The 11631-nt window shown below is 54.7% G+C and overlaps 4 protein-coding genes and 1 non-coding gene across 5 annotated transcripts; 1 reads left to right on the forward strand and 4 right to left on the reverse strand.

Annotated features, from left to right (window-relative positions):
• Positions 1-355: 355 nt before the first annotated feature.
• Positions 356-1186, reverse strand: F5144DRAFT_515470 (cyclophilin-like domain-containing protein; the record flags this gene model as incomplete). Its single annotated transcript, XM_066786610.1, has 3 exons — positions 982-1186; positions 717-930; positions 356-609 (listed from the first exon to the last, which is right to left on the reverse strand). Coding segments are annotated over exons 1-3 (501 nt in total), but the record flags the coding sequence as incomplete, so codon positions are not given.
• On the forward strand, positions 982-2156 carry F5144DRAFT_301358 (uncharacterized protein). Its single transcript, XM_066783894.1, has 2 exons — positions 982-1649; positions 1707-2156. Exons 1-2 carry the CDS (start codon positions 1196-1198, stop codon positions 1940-1942), a joined length of 690 nt encoding a protein of 229 aa, XP_066641661.1. The 5' UTR covers positions 982-1195; the 3' UTR covers positions 1943-2156.
• Positions 1738-2763, reverse strand: F5144DRAFT_301319 (uncharacterized protein). The gene is made up of 2 exons (XM_066783893.1): positions 2559-2763; positions 1738-2508 (listed from the first exon to the last, which is right to left on the reverse strand). Exons 1-2 carry the CDS (start codon positions 2634-2636, stop codon positions 2071-2073), a joined length of 516 nt encoding a protein of 171 aa, XP_066641662.1. The 5' UTR covers positions 2637-2763; the 3' UTR covers positions 1738-2070.
• Positions 2764-3565: 802 nt separating this feature from the next.
• Positions 3566-3639, reverse strand: F5144DRAFT_t136. Its single transcript has one exon. It is a non-coding gene; the product is annotated as a tRNA-Asn (tRNA).
• A 494-nt stretch (positions 3640-4133) lies between these two features.
• Positions 4134-11447, reverse strand: F5144DRAFT_594335 (P-loop containing nucleoside triphosphate hydrolase protein; the record flags this gene model as incomplete). The annotated part of the gene is made up of 9 exons (XM_066790566.1): positions 4134-4607; positions 4661-7540; positions 8594-8939; positions 8970-9009; positions 9043-9094; positions 9125-9247; positions 9281-10402; positions 10436-10939; positions 10992-11447. 9 exons carry the CDS (start codon positions 11445-11447, stop codon positions 4134-4136), a joined length of 5997 nt encoding a protein of 1998 aa, XP_066641663.1.
• Between the last annotated feature and the right edge of the window lie 184 nt (positions 11448-11631).

Raw genomic sequence — 11631 nt, forward strand, 5'->3', positions numbered from 1 at the left:
GTACCTAGGGTTTGCACTTGCGGCGCCGTGATTTTTTAACTCACTGGATGGGGAGGCTTTTTTTTTTTCAGAGATACCGTGTCTGCTCTACGGAGCAGGGCGGACAACTTCTGTATATCACAGTCCCCATGAGATGAGCAAATGCACATGATTTATGGCTTGCCTCTTTGACTTTGTGATCGACCAGGTATCATTTTCCACCCTCACGTCATAACCGATCCATCGAATGGACAACAAGCAGGTCACACCACTGGGAAGTTAAATAGAAAAAGCCTCCTAGCCTAGAATCCCCCCACCACACCAACTCAACCACAACCCGCCCCCCATCCCCTCTCCATCCATCCATCTACAACTTCCCCTCCTCCCCCTCCCCCTCCCCCGGCGCCACCACGAACGCGCGCACGATGCGCACCCCCTCGCCCTTGGGCCGGTCCTCGCCGTCCGTCGGCACCAGGCCCATGCGCTGCACCACGCGGATGCCCTTCTTGACGCGCCCAAAGATGGTGTGCTTGCCGTCCAGCCACGGCGCCGGGGCCAGCGTGATGAAGAACTGGCTGCCGTTGGTGTGCGGGCCCGCGTTGGCCATGCTGAGGATGCCGGCGCCGGTGTCTGTTGTGTTTTTTTTTTGGTGTTAGTGGGGGGGGGTTGGGTGTGGTTTTTAGGGGGGCGGCGAGGGGGAAGGAGAGATTGGGGGAAGGCTACGGTACGGTACGTACGCTTCAGGTCGTCGCGGATCTCGTCCTCAAACTTTTCCCCGTAGATGCTGCTCCCGCCGCGGCCTGTTCCTGTCGGGTCGCCGCCCTGGATCATAAAGTCCTTGATGATGCGGTGGAAGATGGTGTCGTTGTAGTAGCCGCGCGTTGCGAGGGTGGAGAAGTTTTGGCAGGTCTTCGGCGCGTGCTCGTTGTACAGCTCCACGAGGATCGTGCCCTGTCGGTTTGTTAGTTTATGGAGATGGTAGATGCAGTAATAGGGACTCACCATGGTGGTTTCGAGTGCTACGTCTGTCGCCATTTTGGTGTTATGTAAGAGGTGAGAAGAATGTGATGTTCGGTGCGAGCTTGAGGACCGCAGAGGTTGAGATGGCTTCGGTTGGTCAGTCTTCCGGGTAATGCACAAGAACGTTGTCTTCTTCTAGATGCGGTAAAGTCTATCGTACTTACTTTCGCAGTAATATAAACAAGGGTTGTTGGAGATGGAGTGTCGTGAGATACGCCCACTGAAAGCTGCCGTTGTGAGATGCGTGATGAATTGGGGATGGTATCCTGACAAGTCTGAGAATTACGGTAAGATACGACATCGTGTAACATTAATTACACAATTGCAACCTGCACCATCAACAACACCCCTTTCCTCATCCACAAATACCAAGCCCCTCAATCTTCTATCTCTCGCTACTCATAACAGTCCACAGCTTAGGCTTGATAGATTTGGTCTTGTCAGATCCGTACCGGCCGTTGTACGCCTTGGAAATCAGGTCGACCGGCCTACTCCCCTTCAAGGCCCCGGTGGACTCATTTGCTCCCTAGTTCAGGATGGACTTAACACTTATTATCTCCATGGATCTGAGGGGGGATGCACCATGGGTCCCCTTTCGGATGGGAAACGCGAGATCTGGAACTCCATGGAGAAACGGGCTGTCAGAGTTTGTGAGCGAGAACCTGCATATCCGTGAAACCCGGGCCCATTCTGAAGCTGGATTTTAGGCATACCAGTTGATATAAAATGGCAGCGTGATAGGCTGGTAATCTTGGAGCAGCGGTTGTGTGACCCCAGCACTGCCTCTTTCAAGAACCAACAGCATAAGGAGTCGGAAAGTCCCATCTGTCAACCGAACATTGCTTTCGAGACCAACTGTAAACTTTTACTGCACTGGAACACTGTCATGAAGGACACCGAGGCATCAAGTTTGTGCAGTAATAGCAACCACCCAGGAGGATGAGCGAGTAAGCCATTCATGGCTGTTAGATTCTCTACGAACCTGATCCGTAATCCCCTCGAATTCACCATATTGTCATACTTGTTCGCCATCCCTAATCACCCCACCCAACACCCCAATCCCCATACTTCTTACAACGCAACCGCCGCGCCTATGGCACCGAGCAGCGCCCCGGCTCCCATAATAGCCGGCGTAGCCATGGCAGCAGCAGCACCCGTGCTGGTGGACGACGAGTCATTCAGCCCAGCCGATTCAGAAGTCGGGGCAGGCGTCGACGCCGAGGTCTCAGAACCTTCAGCCGGAGTGGCAGCAGTCCCAGAGGTGGACGACGCCACTCCGTTTCTAGTGGCCGGCGTGGTGGTGGCCGAGTTAGAAGCCGCCGTGGCCGAGTAGCTGGAGCATTGAGCAGCGCCCGCGCTCTGGGCTTGAATCAGCTGCGTGCCCGTGCAGCTGGAGAGCAGGCACGGGGCGGCACTGGCGGCAATGAAAGACTGGGTCGGGCCGCACTGGCAACCGAGATCGCTGGCGCCGCAGCCTGCCGCGCTGATAGCGCTGATGATACAGGCGGTCTGGGAGCGGTTAGTGGGGGTGGGCTCTCGCAGGTAGGACGGGGACGTACGGCGCAGTCCGGTTGACCTGAGAGGTTCTGGGCGAAGGCGATGCCAGTGGCCGTGAGAAGGAAGAGGATGGTCTTCATGGTGTCCGGATTTGAGATTGTAATTTGATTTGAGATCGGAGGCGAAGATGTGGTCAGATGTCGAACGATTCAAACTGTGCCCGAAACGAACGTTGCTGTGGTAAGATCGAGAGAATTTGTTCGAGCTGGACGACTACTCAACGAACATTTATGGTCCATTGAACCACAGACGGCGGGAGAAAGAGCCGATCGGCCAAGCACAGCCGTTGCTGTCGTACCTGCCTCGTCATCCCGGAAAGCCACACTCACATCACTATGGTGCTGATTCGCCGGGAAGGGACGGTGTGTCAAGGGAACCTAGAGTTGGGTGTGAGAGGCAGGAACTCCCGTCGTTCCCCAGACCACCACGCGGGAAGGATCGACTGCAACACGGAACACGGGAAGATTGAGACACGGGACCTGCTGTCTAGGTTGCCCACTCGGGTTTCGTCCCTTCCATTCCCAGTAACAGACTTTGTCGCCCTTGCAAAGCGCCGTCAAATGGTGTGTGCATACATATGTGCCTGCCGCGGGAAGCGTGTCCCGGGAAAGACCTCCCCCTCATTGCCAATGCAGCCCGCAGCCAATATTGGATGGGAAAGTGCCAATAGGTGTGTGATACAGCCTCAAATCGTCCAAGCCCCCTCTCGGCACCCGGCTTGGTTTTTTTTTTGTGACCGGCGAGAATCTTAACTTTCCCATGGTCGACTCATGGATTTTGAAGCTGGTTGAGCAGTTAACACGACTCGGAGCCTGCCATCGATGCTCCGGAGTCTTGCAGCCAAGGACCCACTTTAGGGAAGACCTCCCGAGAACCTCGACGTCCTCCATTTTGACGCACTGAACGGCAAAACAACACACAAACGGCCGGTGCGACTTTCTGTCTTTGTCTGTTAGAAGAGGCCGTGGAGGCAGCGGCTGGGCAAAAAAGGCAAAAGTGAATGATTTTTCTCCTCCGGGAAGGCTCGAACTTCCAACCTCCTGATTAACAGTCAGACGCGCTAGCCAATTGCGCCACAGAGGATGCCAATCATTAATTGTTGAATTCCGAAAAGGATTTGGCGTTAATAAACCACCAGTCAATGAAAAAAAAAACCGAAGAGCATGTTGTTGGTGTTTTACAACGATGAGTAAACAAATGGAACGGATATTGCCCCTTTGGTGGATTCGAGGATTGCATCAAGCGGAAGAACACCACATGGAAGGTCACGGGCGTCAGCCTCCTTAGTGCTCTCTCGGCAATAAAAAGTTGCAAGCCTCGTAGTATTCATACACTACTAGTATTAGAAGAACCTTCTCTACTGTGTAGGTAAGAGCAAGACAGGAAACATAAGAGGCGTTACATAAAATAACAAACACCCTCATAAAGAAGCCAACGTTGCTGGCTCTTACCGCCCCTCCCTTCAAACCAAACAGGTATGCCCATAAATCCCCCCATTACCGATATGCAGAACACGCTAAACCAGCTAACAACCCCCTCCCCACCCAAGCTATCCCAAAAATGCCACCACCCCTCCTTTACAAGAACCCCTTCGTCATGGAAGGCACCCTACTAATGCTGCTCTTCCGTTGAGGGACCTTGACCGGCTCCTCCGTGGCCCAACCAACATGCCTGCTCCGCATGCTCCCGCCAAACACACTCCCCGCGGCGCTCACCCCAGAACCCCCCGTGATCCCCTTCTCCATCCTCATCTTCCACCCCTCAACCTCACGCTCCAGCTTGAGCGCCCTTTCTTTCTCCTCGCGCAGCTCCCGCTCCGCCCGGCGGGCCGCCAGCTCGTTGTTGCTCTCCGATGCTTGCAGCTCTTCGATGGTCTTGAGTAGCTTGTCCATCTTGTCGCGCATGCGGCCCATGTCCTCGTTGAGTTGCCCGTTTTGCTTGTCCTTGCGCTCGATCTGCGACTGCAGGTCCTTGACGGTGCGGTCGACGTTGCGCACCGAGCGCTGGGATTTGCTACGTTCGTTTTCATGGTCTTCGAGTTGGGACTCGAGCTGCGGCCTGTTAGTGCGTGGTACGATGGAAATAGGTGGGAGAATGGGCTAACCTCTTGGATGCGCTTATGCAGGAACTTGATATCATGGCTGGCCGTCGAGTAACCCTTAGTCTCGAGGTCGATAAGCTTGAGTTGCACCTCGTTAAGCGATTTCTCCAAGGCCGCCTTCTGCTTTTGTAGCTCGGCGCTGGCCTCTCTCTCGCCGACGATGTCCTTTTGAATCTCCGATACCAACGATTCAGCGCGACGCATCTTTTCCACTGCTGCGGCTGCGATATCCTCTTGCTGTGCGAGGCCGGCCTTGAGCTCGAGGATCTCCTTGTCGCTGTTGGCGGCGTTGCGAAGCGACGGGCTCTCGCTCTTGGCAAGCTCCTCGAGACCAGCCTTGGCCTCCTCCAGCCTAGCCTCGATACTCCGCTTTTCGCGAAGTAGGCCGTCACGTTCGGAGGTGATCTCGTCCACCGACGACCGAAGGGAGCGGACCTGTGATAAGAGGGATACGATCTTGCCTTGGGCCTCGTTATGAGCGGTGACCGCCTCGTCCCGAGAAGCCACCACATCCGAGAGCGTGGTCTGAAGGCGGGCCTTCTCCTTGGACCATGTTGAACTATTGAGCACCTCGTCATCCCACTTGGACCGGAGATCATCGAGCTCCTCGCGCAATCTCGCGATTTCGGCCTGTTTGAATAGCTTCTCTTCGCGTGCAAGATCTAGCTCCTTTGTGAGGGTCGCAAACTCAGCCTGGTACTTCTTGCGCAGCTGCTCCATGCTCGATTCCTTGTCCTCGACGTCGTTGGCTCGCTGGTTGCGGTAGTCCTCGAGCTCGTGTTGCAGCCTCTTCTTTGCCTGCGTAGCCGACTCCAAGTCTGTCGACATGTCTTCGATCTTCTCTTCGAGTCTCTGAGTCTGGAGTTGGAGATCTTCAATGGTGGTATCAAGACGGTTTCTCTCTGCCATCATCTCTGCGCAGCTGTCTTCCGCCTCCCTGGCCTGTGCCTTGGCAAATTGCTCTGCGCGGCTTGCCTTAAGCACGGCGATTTCGGCCTGTTCCAGCTTGTTGAAGTACTCGTCCGCACGGCTCTTGTAAAGGTTCAGACTCGCAGTCACATCAGTCAGCTTGGAAGTTTCGGCGTCCATGCGGATTTGGAGATCGGCAAACTCCTGCAGAAGTTGAACCCGGCTAGCGGCCTCTTGATCTCTGGCAAGCGAGACCTCCTGCAGGTCCGATCGTGTATCGCGGAAATCCACCTCGAGCTTCGCTCGGTCATGCCTCAGCCTCTCTACGTGTCCCTTCATGTCGGTCAACTCCGCAATGGCATCGTTATGGCTATGCAGAATCGCTCGGCGGGAATCTTCTTGACTATGCAACAGGTCAAGGATCTCTTCATGGGATTTGGTCTGGATGTCGCGAAGCGAGAGTTCGCCAGTGTGGAGGGCTTTTTCCAAAGCAGACACCTGCTTCGAAGATTGGTCCAGCATGTCATGCAGCCGGCCGTTCGCTTGCTCCAGTTTCCGCATCCGACCGCTCTCATCGGCTTGGATTCCTGAAGAGGGCTCCACGCGGTCCAGTTGGTTTTGGAGGTGCCGGTTCTGCATCTGCGCAAGCTGCAGCTGATTCTGCAGTTCCTCGACATCGGCTTTGAGATCCATGCGATTGTTGAAACTCAGAATATCCGCCGTCTTGTCCGAACGGACGGAATCAAGGTGGTCAGTGTCGGGAATTGCGAACCGACGTGGTGGTGTTGATGTATTCGAGTAATGCCGCCCGTTAGGCTTGGACCGCGTCTGCGTCGGTGACATATTGAAGGCGCCCTCGTCGATGTTGACGTCGCCAAGGCCGCGTCTGGTGGGGGACTCGTTCCTCGCCGCTCTCAAATCCGCTAGTTGCTCCTCGGCGTTGACACGGGCGGCCGTTTGGACACGCAGGTCCTGCTGCAGATCTTCGATTTTCCGGACCAAGTCAAAGTTCTTGCTGATGAACTTATCAGGGGCATCGTCGGCCTGGACAACAGGGACTGACTGGGGATCAACCGTTCTGAGTGCGTTAAGCAACTGGGTCCGCAACTCCGTAAGCTCTGCGTCCCGAGCATCCAATGCGGTCTGCATCGTGCGCACGGTACCTTGCGCCTGCGTTCGAAGCTGCTTCTCTGACTCTATTGTGCGGTTGGCCTCAGCTAGCTGAACCGTGAAATTAGACGAAGCCTTCTCAGCATTGCGGCTGCTCTGCACCTCCCTCGCAACTTCGTGATTGAGATCCTCCAGGCTCAGTTGCAGCTTCTCCAACCGCTTCTCTAGTGAGGCGATGGTGACATGAGAATCGCCGAGCTGTTTGTTGAGTTTCGCGTTCTGCTCCTCTAACCTCGCCTTCTCACGCTGGAGAGACAGAACCTGTCCACGGGAGGCCTCGCTCGCTCGCGACGATGACCGGGCAATTTCGAGACCTTTTTGTTGTAATTTGTTGAGAAGCGCACGGTTATCGTTTTCGGAGGCAGCGAGTCGACTCTTCACGGTATGAAGCTCGCGCTCCATCCGCTCTTTTGCCTGGTCGTTCTTCAGCCCGAATTCGCCAGACTCGAGGATTAGCTTGTTCAAATCTTCAATTTGGCGGTTTAGGTTGGCACACTCGGCGTCAAACCATTTGAGCCGCTCATGAGCGGCCTCAAGATCCTTGTGAAGACTTTCCTCGCGTTCCCGTGCGACCTTGAAGGCGGCTCGCTCTCCAATGATCTCAGCTTCTCGGCGAGCTTCCTCAGCTTGGGTTTTGGCAACGCGGAGCCGCCGGATCTCTTCGCGAGCTTCATCCCGTTCCTCCTCTGCGGTAGTCCGGGCTTCCATGGTTCGACGGAGAGTATCTTGTTGGGCGTAGAGCTCCTTTTCGATGGTGATCTTTGACTCGTTGAGATGGTCGTACTCATCCTTCAAGCTTTGGTACTTGTGTTCGCCGAGCAGCTGGACATCATCGCGCGACTGGCGTTCCCTGCTGAACTCCATCTGTGTGTTGTACAGTTCTTCTTTGAGATCCTTGATCTGAGCCTCGAGAATTTGCCGATTCTCGTCAGCCTGAGCATCTTCCGAGAGCCTAGCCTCTAGGAGTCTCTTTGCATCCTCAGCCTCCCGCTCGATTTGGGATTGCTGGGACTTCAGAGCAGTTAGCTGGGCTTGAACCTCGTGAAGCCGCTCAGCAGCCTTTTCTCTTTCTGCGCTGAGGCTCTTCATCTGGTCCTCGAAGTTGCGCCTCTCCGTCTCAAACTTCCTATTGTCAGAGCGGAGCAAAGCCAGTTCGCTTTCCTTCTTTCTCACTAGGTCCTCGTAGTCGGTCGAAGTCTTGGACAACTGAGTCAGCTGCTGCTGGACCTCGCGATTTTCGGCGATTAGCTGTGAGTTTTTGGTCTTGGAGGACTGGAGTTCCTTTTGGGCGGTCATCAACTTGACTTCGAGATCTTGGTCAATCTTGAGCAGCTTGTCTTCCAAGTCGCGAGCCTTGCGGTCCTTGAGCTGTAGCTGGCTTTGCAGCATCTTGATCTCTCCTTCCAGTGCCGCCTCTTGTTCGCTGCGTTCGGCCTGGGCCTTGGTGATGTCCTCGATGGCGCGCTCAAGGTCTTCAACACGCCCAGCGAGTTCGGATTTCTCTTGCTCCAACCTTGCGATGATGCTGGCTGCTTGCTCAAGCTGGGCGCGATACCGTTCCACGTCGTCCTCGGCGCGCTTCTTGGCCTCAAGAAGACTATCCAACTGGTCCTCAAGCTTCTCTTGGTCCTCCAGGGCGCCGGCCAGCTTATCTTCCAGTTCTACCTCTCGGAGTTGCAGCCGTTTAAAGATCTCTTCCTTGTCCAGTGCTAGTGCACGTTCGCTCTCGAGTGTCTGCTGGATCCGAAGCATCTCGGCATGGACGTTCCGACGTTCGTCCTCGAGTTTCTGTCGATTATCGTGTTCTAGGAGCATCTGCTCATTCAGCTGCCGGATCATTTCGTCTCTCTTCTTGACCTCGGCTGCGGTCCTTGTCGCGCCCAAGAGAGGCTTCATTCGAACAAGAAGTTGCCACCAAGGGTTGTCACAGAGGTCGATGTAAACTTGGAAGTTCCGTTGAATGACCCTTGTGGCTTCCGCTCGGTAGAGACGCTTGAAGGCAATCCGCCGCTGCATGTAGCCTCGGGCAACGGATTGGAACTTTGACATGATCTCCGTGATTAGTGCATCACGTTGTTCCTCGAGCTCAGCGAGGACACCAGCGCGGAAAAACACCTTGGTGAGACCAATCCGGTACAAAGATTTGTCGAGGCTAAACCTGTCAAGCATAATCTTTGCCGCGGCCTGGCCTTCAATATACCCCCTTGGCATGTCGCGGCAGAGGACTTCATACCGCTGCCGGAATTCGGCGAACGATAGCCTGTTGGGGAAGCCTGTTCGGGCAATACGGATGCCCTCGAGCACACCGTTGCACCGCAGTTGATCGAGAACGAGGGGACCGTTGAATTGTTTTGCTCGCTTAACGTGGTTGGGAAGGATACATCGGACGAAGTGAGGGTGAGTGAGATGCAGTTGGGCCATGAGACTTGATAGTTGCTCCTTATGCCTTTGGGCAACCGTGCGGAAAAGCCCCTTCTTGACTCGGCTGCGCATACCTCCGGTCTCGTCATCCTGGTCTGCGCAATCGACAAAAAGATTGGCAACGTGCTTATCGGTTGACGCGGCGAGCAAGCGAGTGAGGTTGTCGTTCAAGGGGTCTTTGTTCTTGTCAAGCCAGCCGTCGGTAGAGTATTCGACCTCGGCGGCGTAATGCGTGAGAATGAAACCTTGACCCAACCGAGAAGGTCGATACTTTTGTGACTTCTTATCCCACAAAGAGTTTAGCTTCTCAGAAAAGGTCTTGTCGGTGGCCTTGGGCATGACACAGTCTTCATCGAGACACGAGAAGATGCCAATCGGGTTGGAAACTTCGATCAGGTCAATGGTAGGCTGCAGGTCCTTGCCAAAGTCGATGAACTTCCACTCAATTTGTTCCCTGGCGTACTCCTCTTGCTCCAGGACGAACATGTGATGATTGAAAAACTGCTGCAGCTTTTCGTTGGTGTAGTTGATGCACAGCTGCTCAAAGCTGTTCTTCTCGAAAATCTCAAAACCGGCAATATCCAATACACCAATAAAACGGGTGTCATCAAGACCCATCCCAGCACGGTCAAGTTGTCGGTTGATCCTGGTCACTAGATCGCCAAAGCCCCGCTCATAGATGCCTTTCGCAAGAGCGTCGATGCTAAAGCGGACTTGTTCTGGTGTCTGTACCTTCTCAACCCACTCCCTCCCTGCCTTCACTTTGGGATGAAGCAATGCACGGAGGAAGGGCTCGAGGGGCACGCCAAGCAGCTTGCAGACTTTCGCGGCGACCTCCTTGGCATCAGGAGCAAGGCGAGCCTGATCTGCCGACCTGCTCTCCTTGACAACGGATATGTTTCCGAGGTGAAGAACAGCGGCAATGGTGCGTAGAATGGAGGCCTGCTCTTCATCCGAGAAACCCATCACCATAAAGGCTTCCATCAAGGAACTCCACTCGTCCTGGTCGGACACCCCTGTGATGATCTCTTGCCCGTCGCGAGTGTAGGCGAAGTCCTGGACATCCAACCCATCAAGCAGGAAGTCTTGTTTCAGCCTCCGATCTGCTCCCCTGAGAAGTTGGTAGAAAATGTGATAGTTGCGTTCCTGCGCGTTGATTCGCACGACGCGAGATTTCTCAAAAAGATACCAGTCAATGAAGGCGCCGGCAATCGATCCATCGCGATTGAATTCGATTCTGATGAACTTGCCAAATCTAGAAGAGTTATTGTTGCGCACAGTTTGGGCGTTGCCAAAGGCCTCCAGAATTGGGTTGGCCCTCAAGATCTGGGCGGAGAGATTGGAGTGCTGTGGTTTGCCTCTACTCTTCGCCGGCGACTGGGACTGAGCAACGGCGGCGAGGTACTGGATCACCTTCTTGGTGTTCTCAGTCTTTCCAGCACCGGATTCTCCAGTCACCAAAATGCTCTGGTTCTCGTTCTCATCCGCCATATTTCGGAAGGCCTCGTCAGCCACGGCGAAGATGTGGGGTTTGTTGTCCTCCCTGTTCCTGCCCTTGTACATGTTGACGTACTCATTGGTGTATATCGGAATAGGCGTGTAGGGGTTGACCGTCACCAGGAACAGTCCGGAATAGGTGTAGATTAGGTCGGACATGTATCGTGTTTGGAGGTTGTGGACGACCGAGGCCTCGTTTAGGTGTGTGAGCTCCGCCATGTCGTTTGCTTTGTCGAACTTGGCTGGGTTTACTTTGTCAACGCTCTCAGCATCTACCTCCCGTTGCTGTCCCTGGGTCAGTAAGTCGTGAGACCAGAGACTTTCAATGCACACTCACACTCCCATCATCGCACTGGACCAAAAGTTTATTTCCACCAAGCTCCTCCACCACCCAGCCCTTGACGAACGCCGTCTGCGGGTCCTTAAGCCAGACGTACTTTCTGCCTGAAAAGTCGTTCTCGCCCTCAATCCCCTTGACAACGTCGGTGGGCTTCCGCATGTCTTCGGTTTTGAGGTACGACGGCGCGAAGGTGCTCGAACTGGGCGTCCCCTCTCGAGAGGGACCCCGGGCATGGTTAATTCGAAGAGGCGCTGGCGGTGCCAACGTTGCTGCCGCAAAGTTCTGAGAGATATGGGAGCTATGGGAGTTTGTCCTGGCGTGGGGTGGTGGGGAGGGCGCCCCTGCGAGTAGAGACGGCGAGGAGGGGCCGAGGACAGATTTTGGGCGGCCAGGACCACTCGAACCGGTCGAGGTCGAGGCGTTCCTCGCAAAGGGATTATTGCGAACCGACATGGTGCGCCTCTGTTGGAGGATCAAAAATCCAAGAGATCATGGAATACTGCCGGAAAACAATGTGGTGATGTTGATTTGTTGAGGCTGCAGGACCCTGTAAACAACATTCAAGAAAATGAAGCCCTGCCAAAGCGATGCATGTAAATGCGATGCGGGGCAAAAAAGGGTGGAATTGCAAGGGCCG

The sequence above is a fragment of the Chaetomium tenue genome, assembly GCF_020726465.1.
Source record: "Chaetomium tenue strain MPI-SDFR-AT-0079 chromosome Unknown F5144scaffold_5, whole genome shotgun sequence".
NCBI lineage: Eukaryota > Fungi > Ascomycota > Sordariomycetes > Sordariales > Chaetomiaceae > Chaetomium > Chaetomium tenue.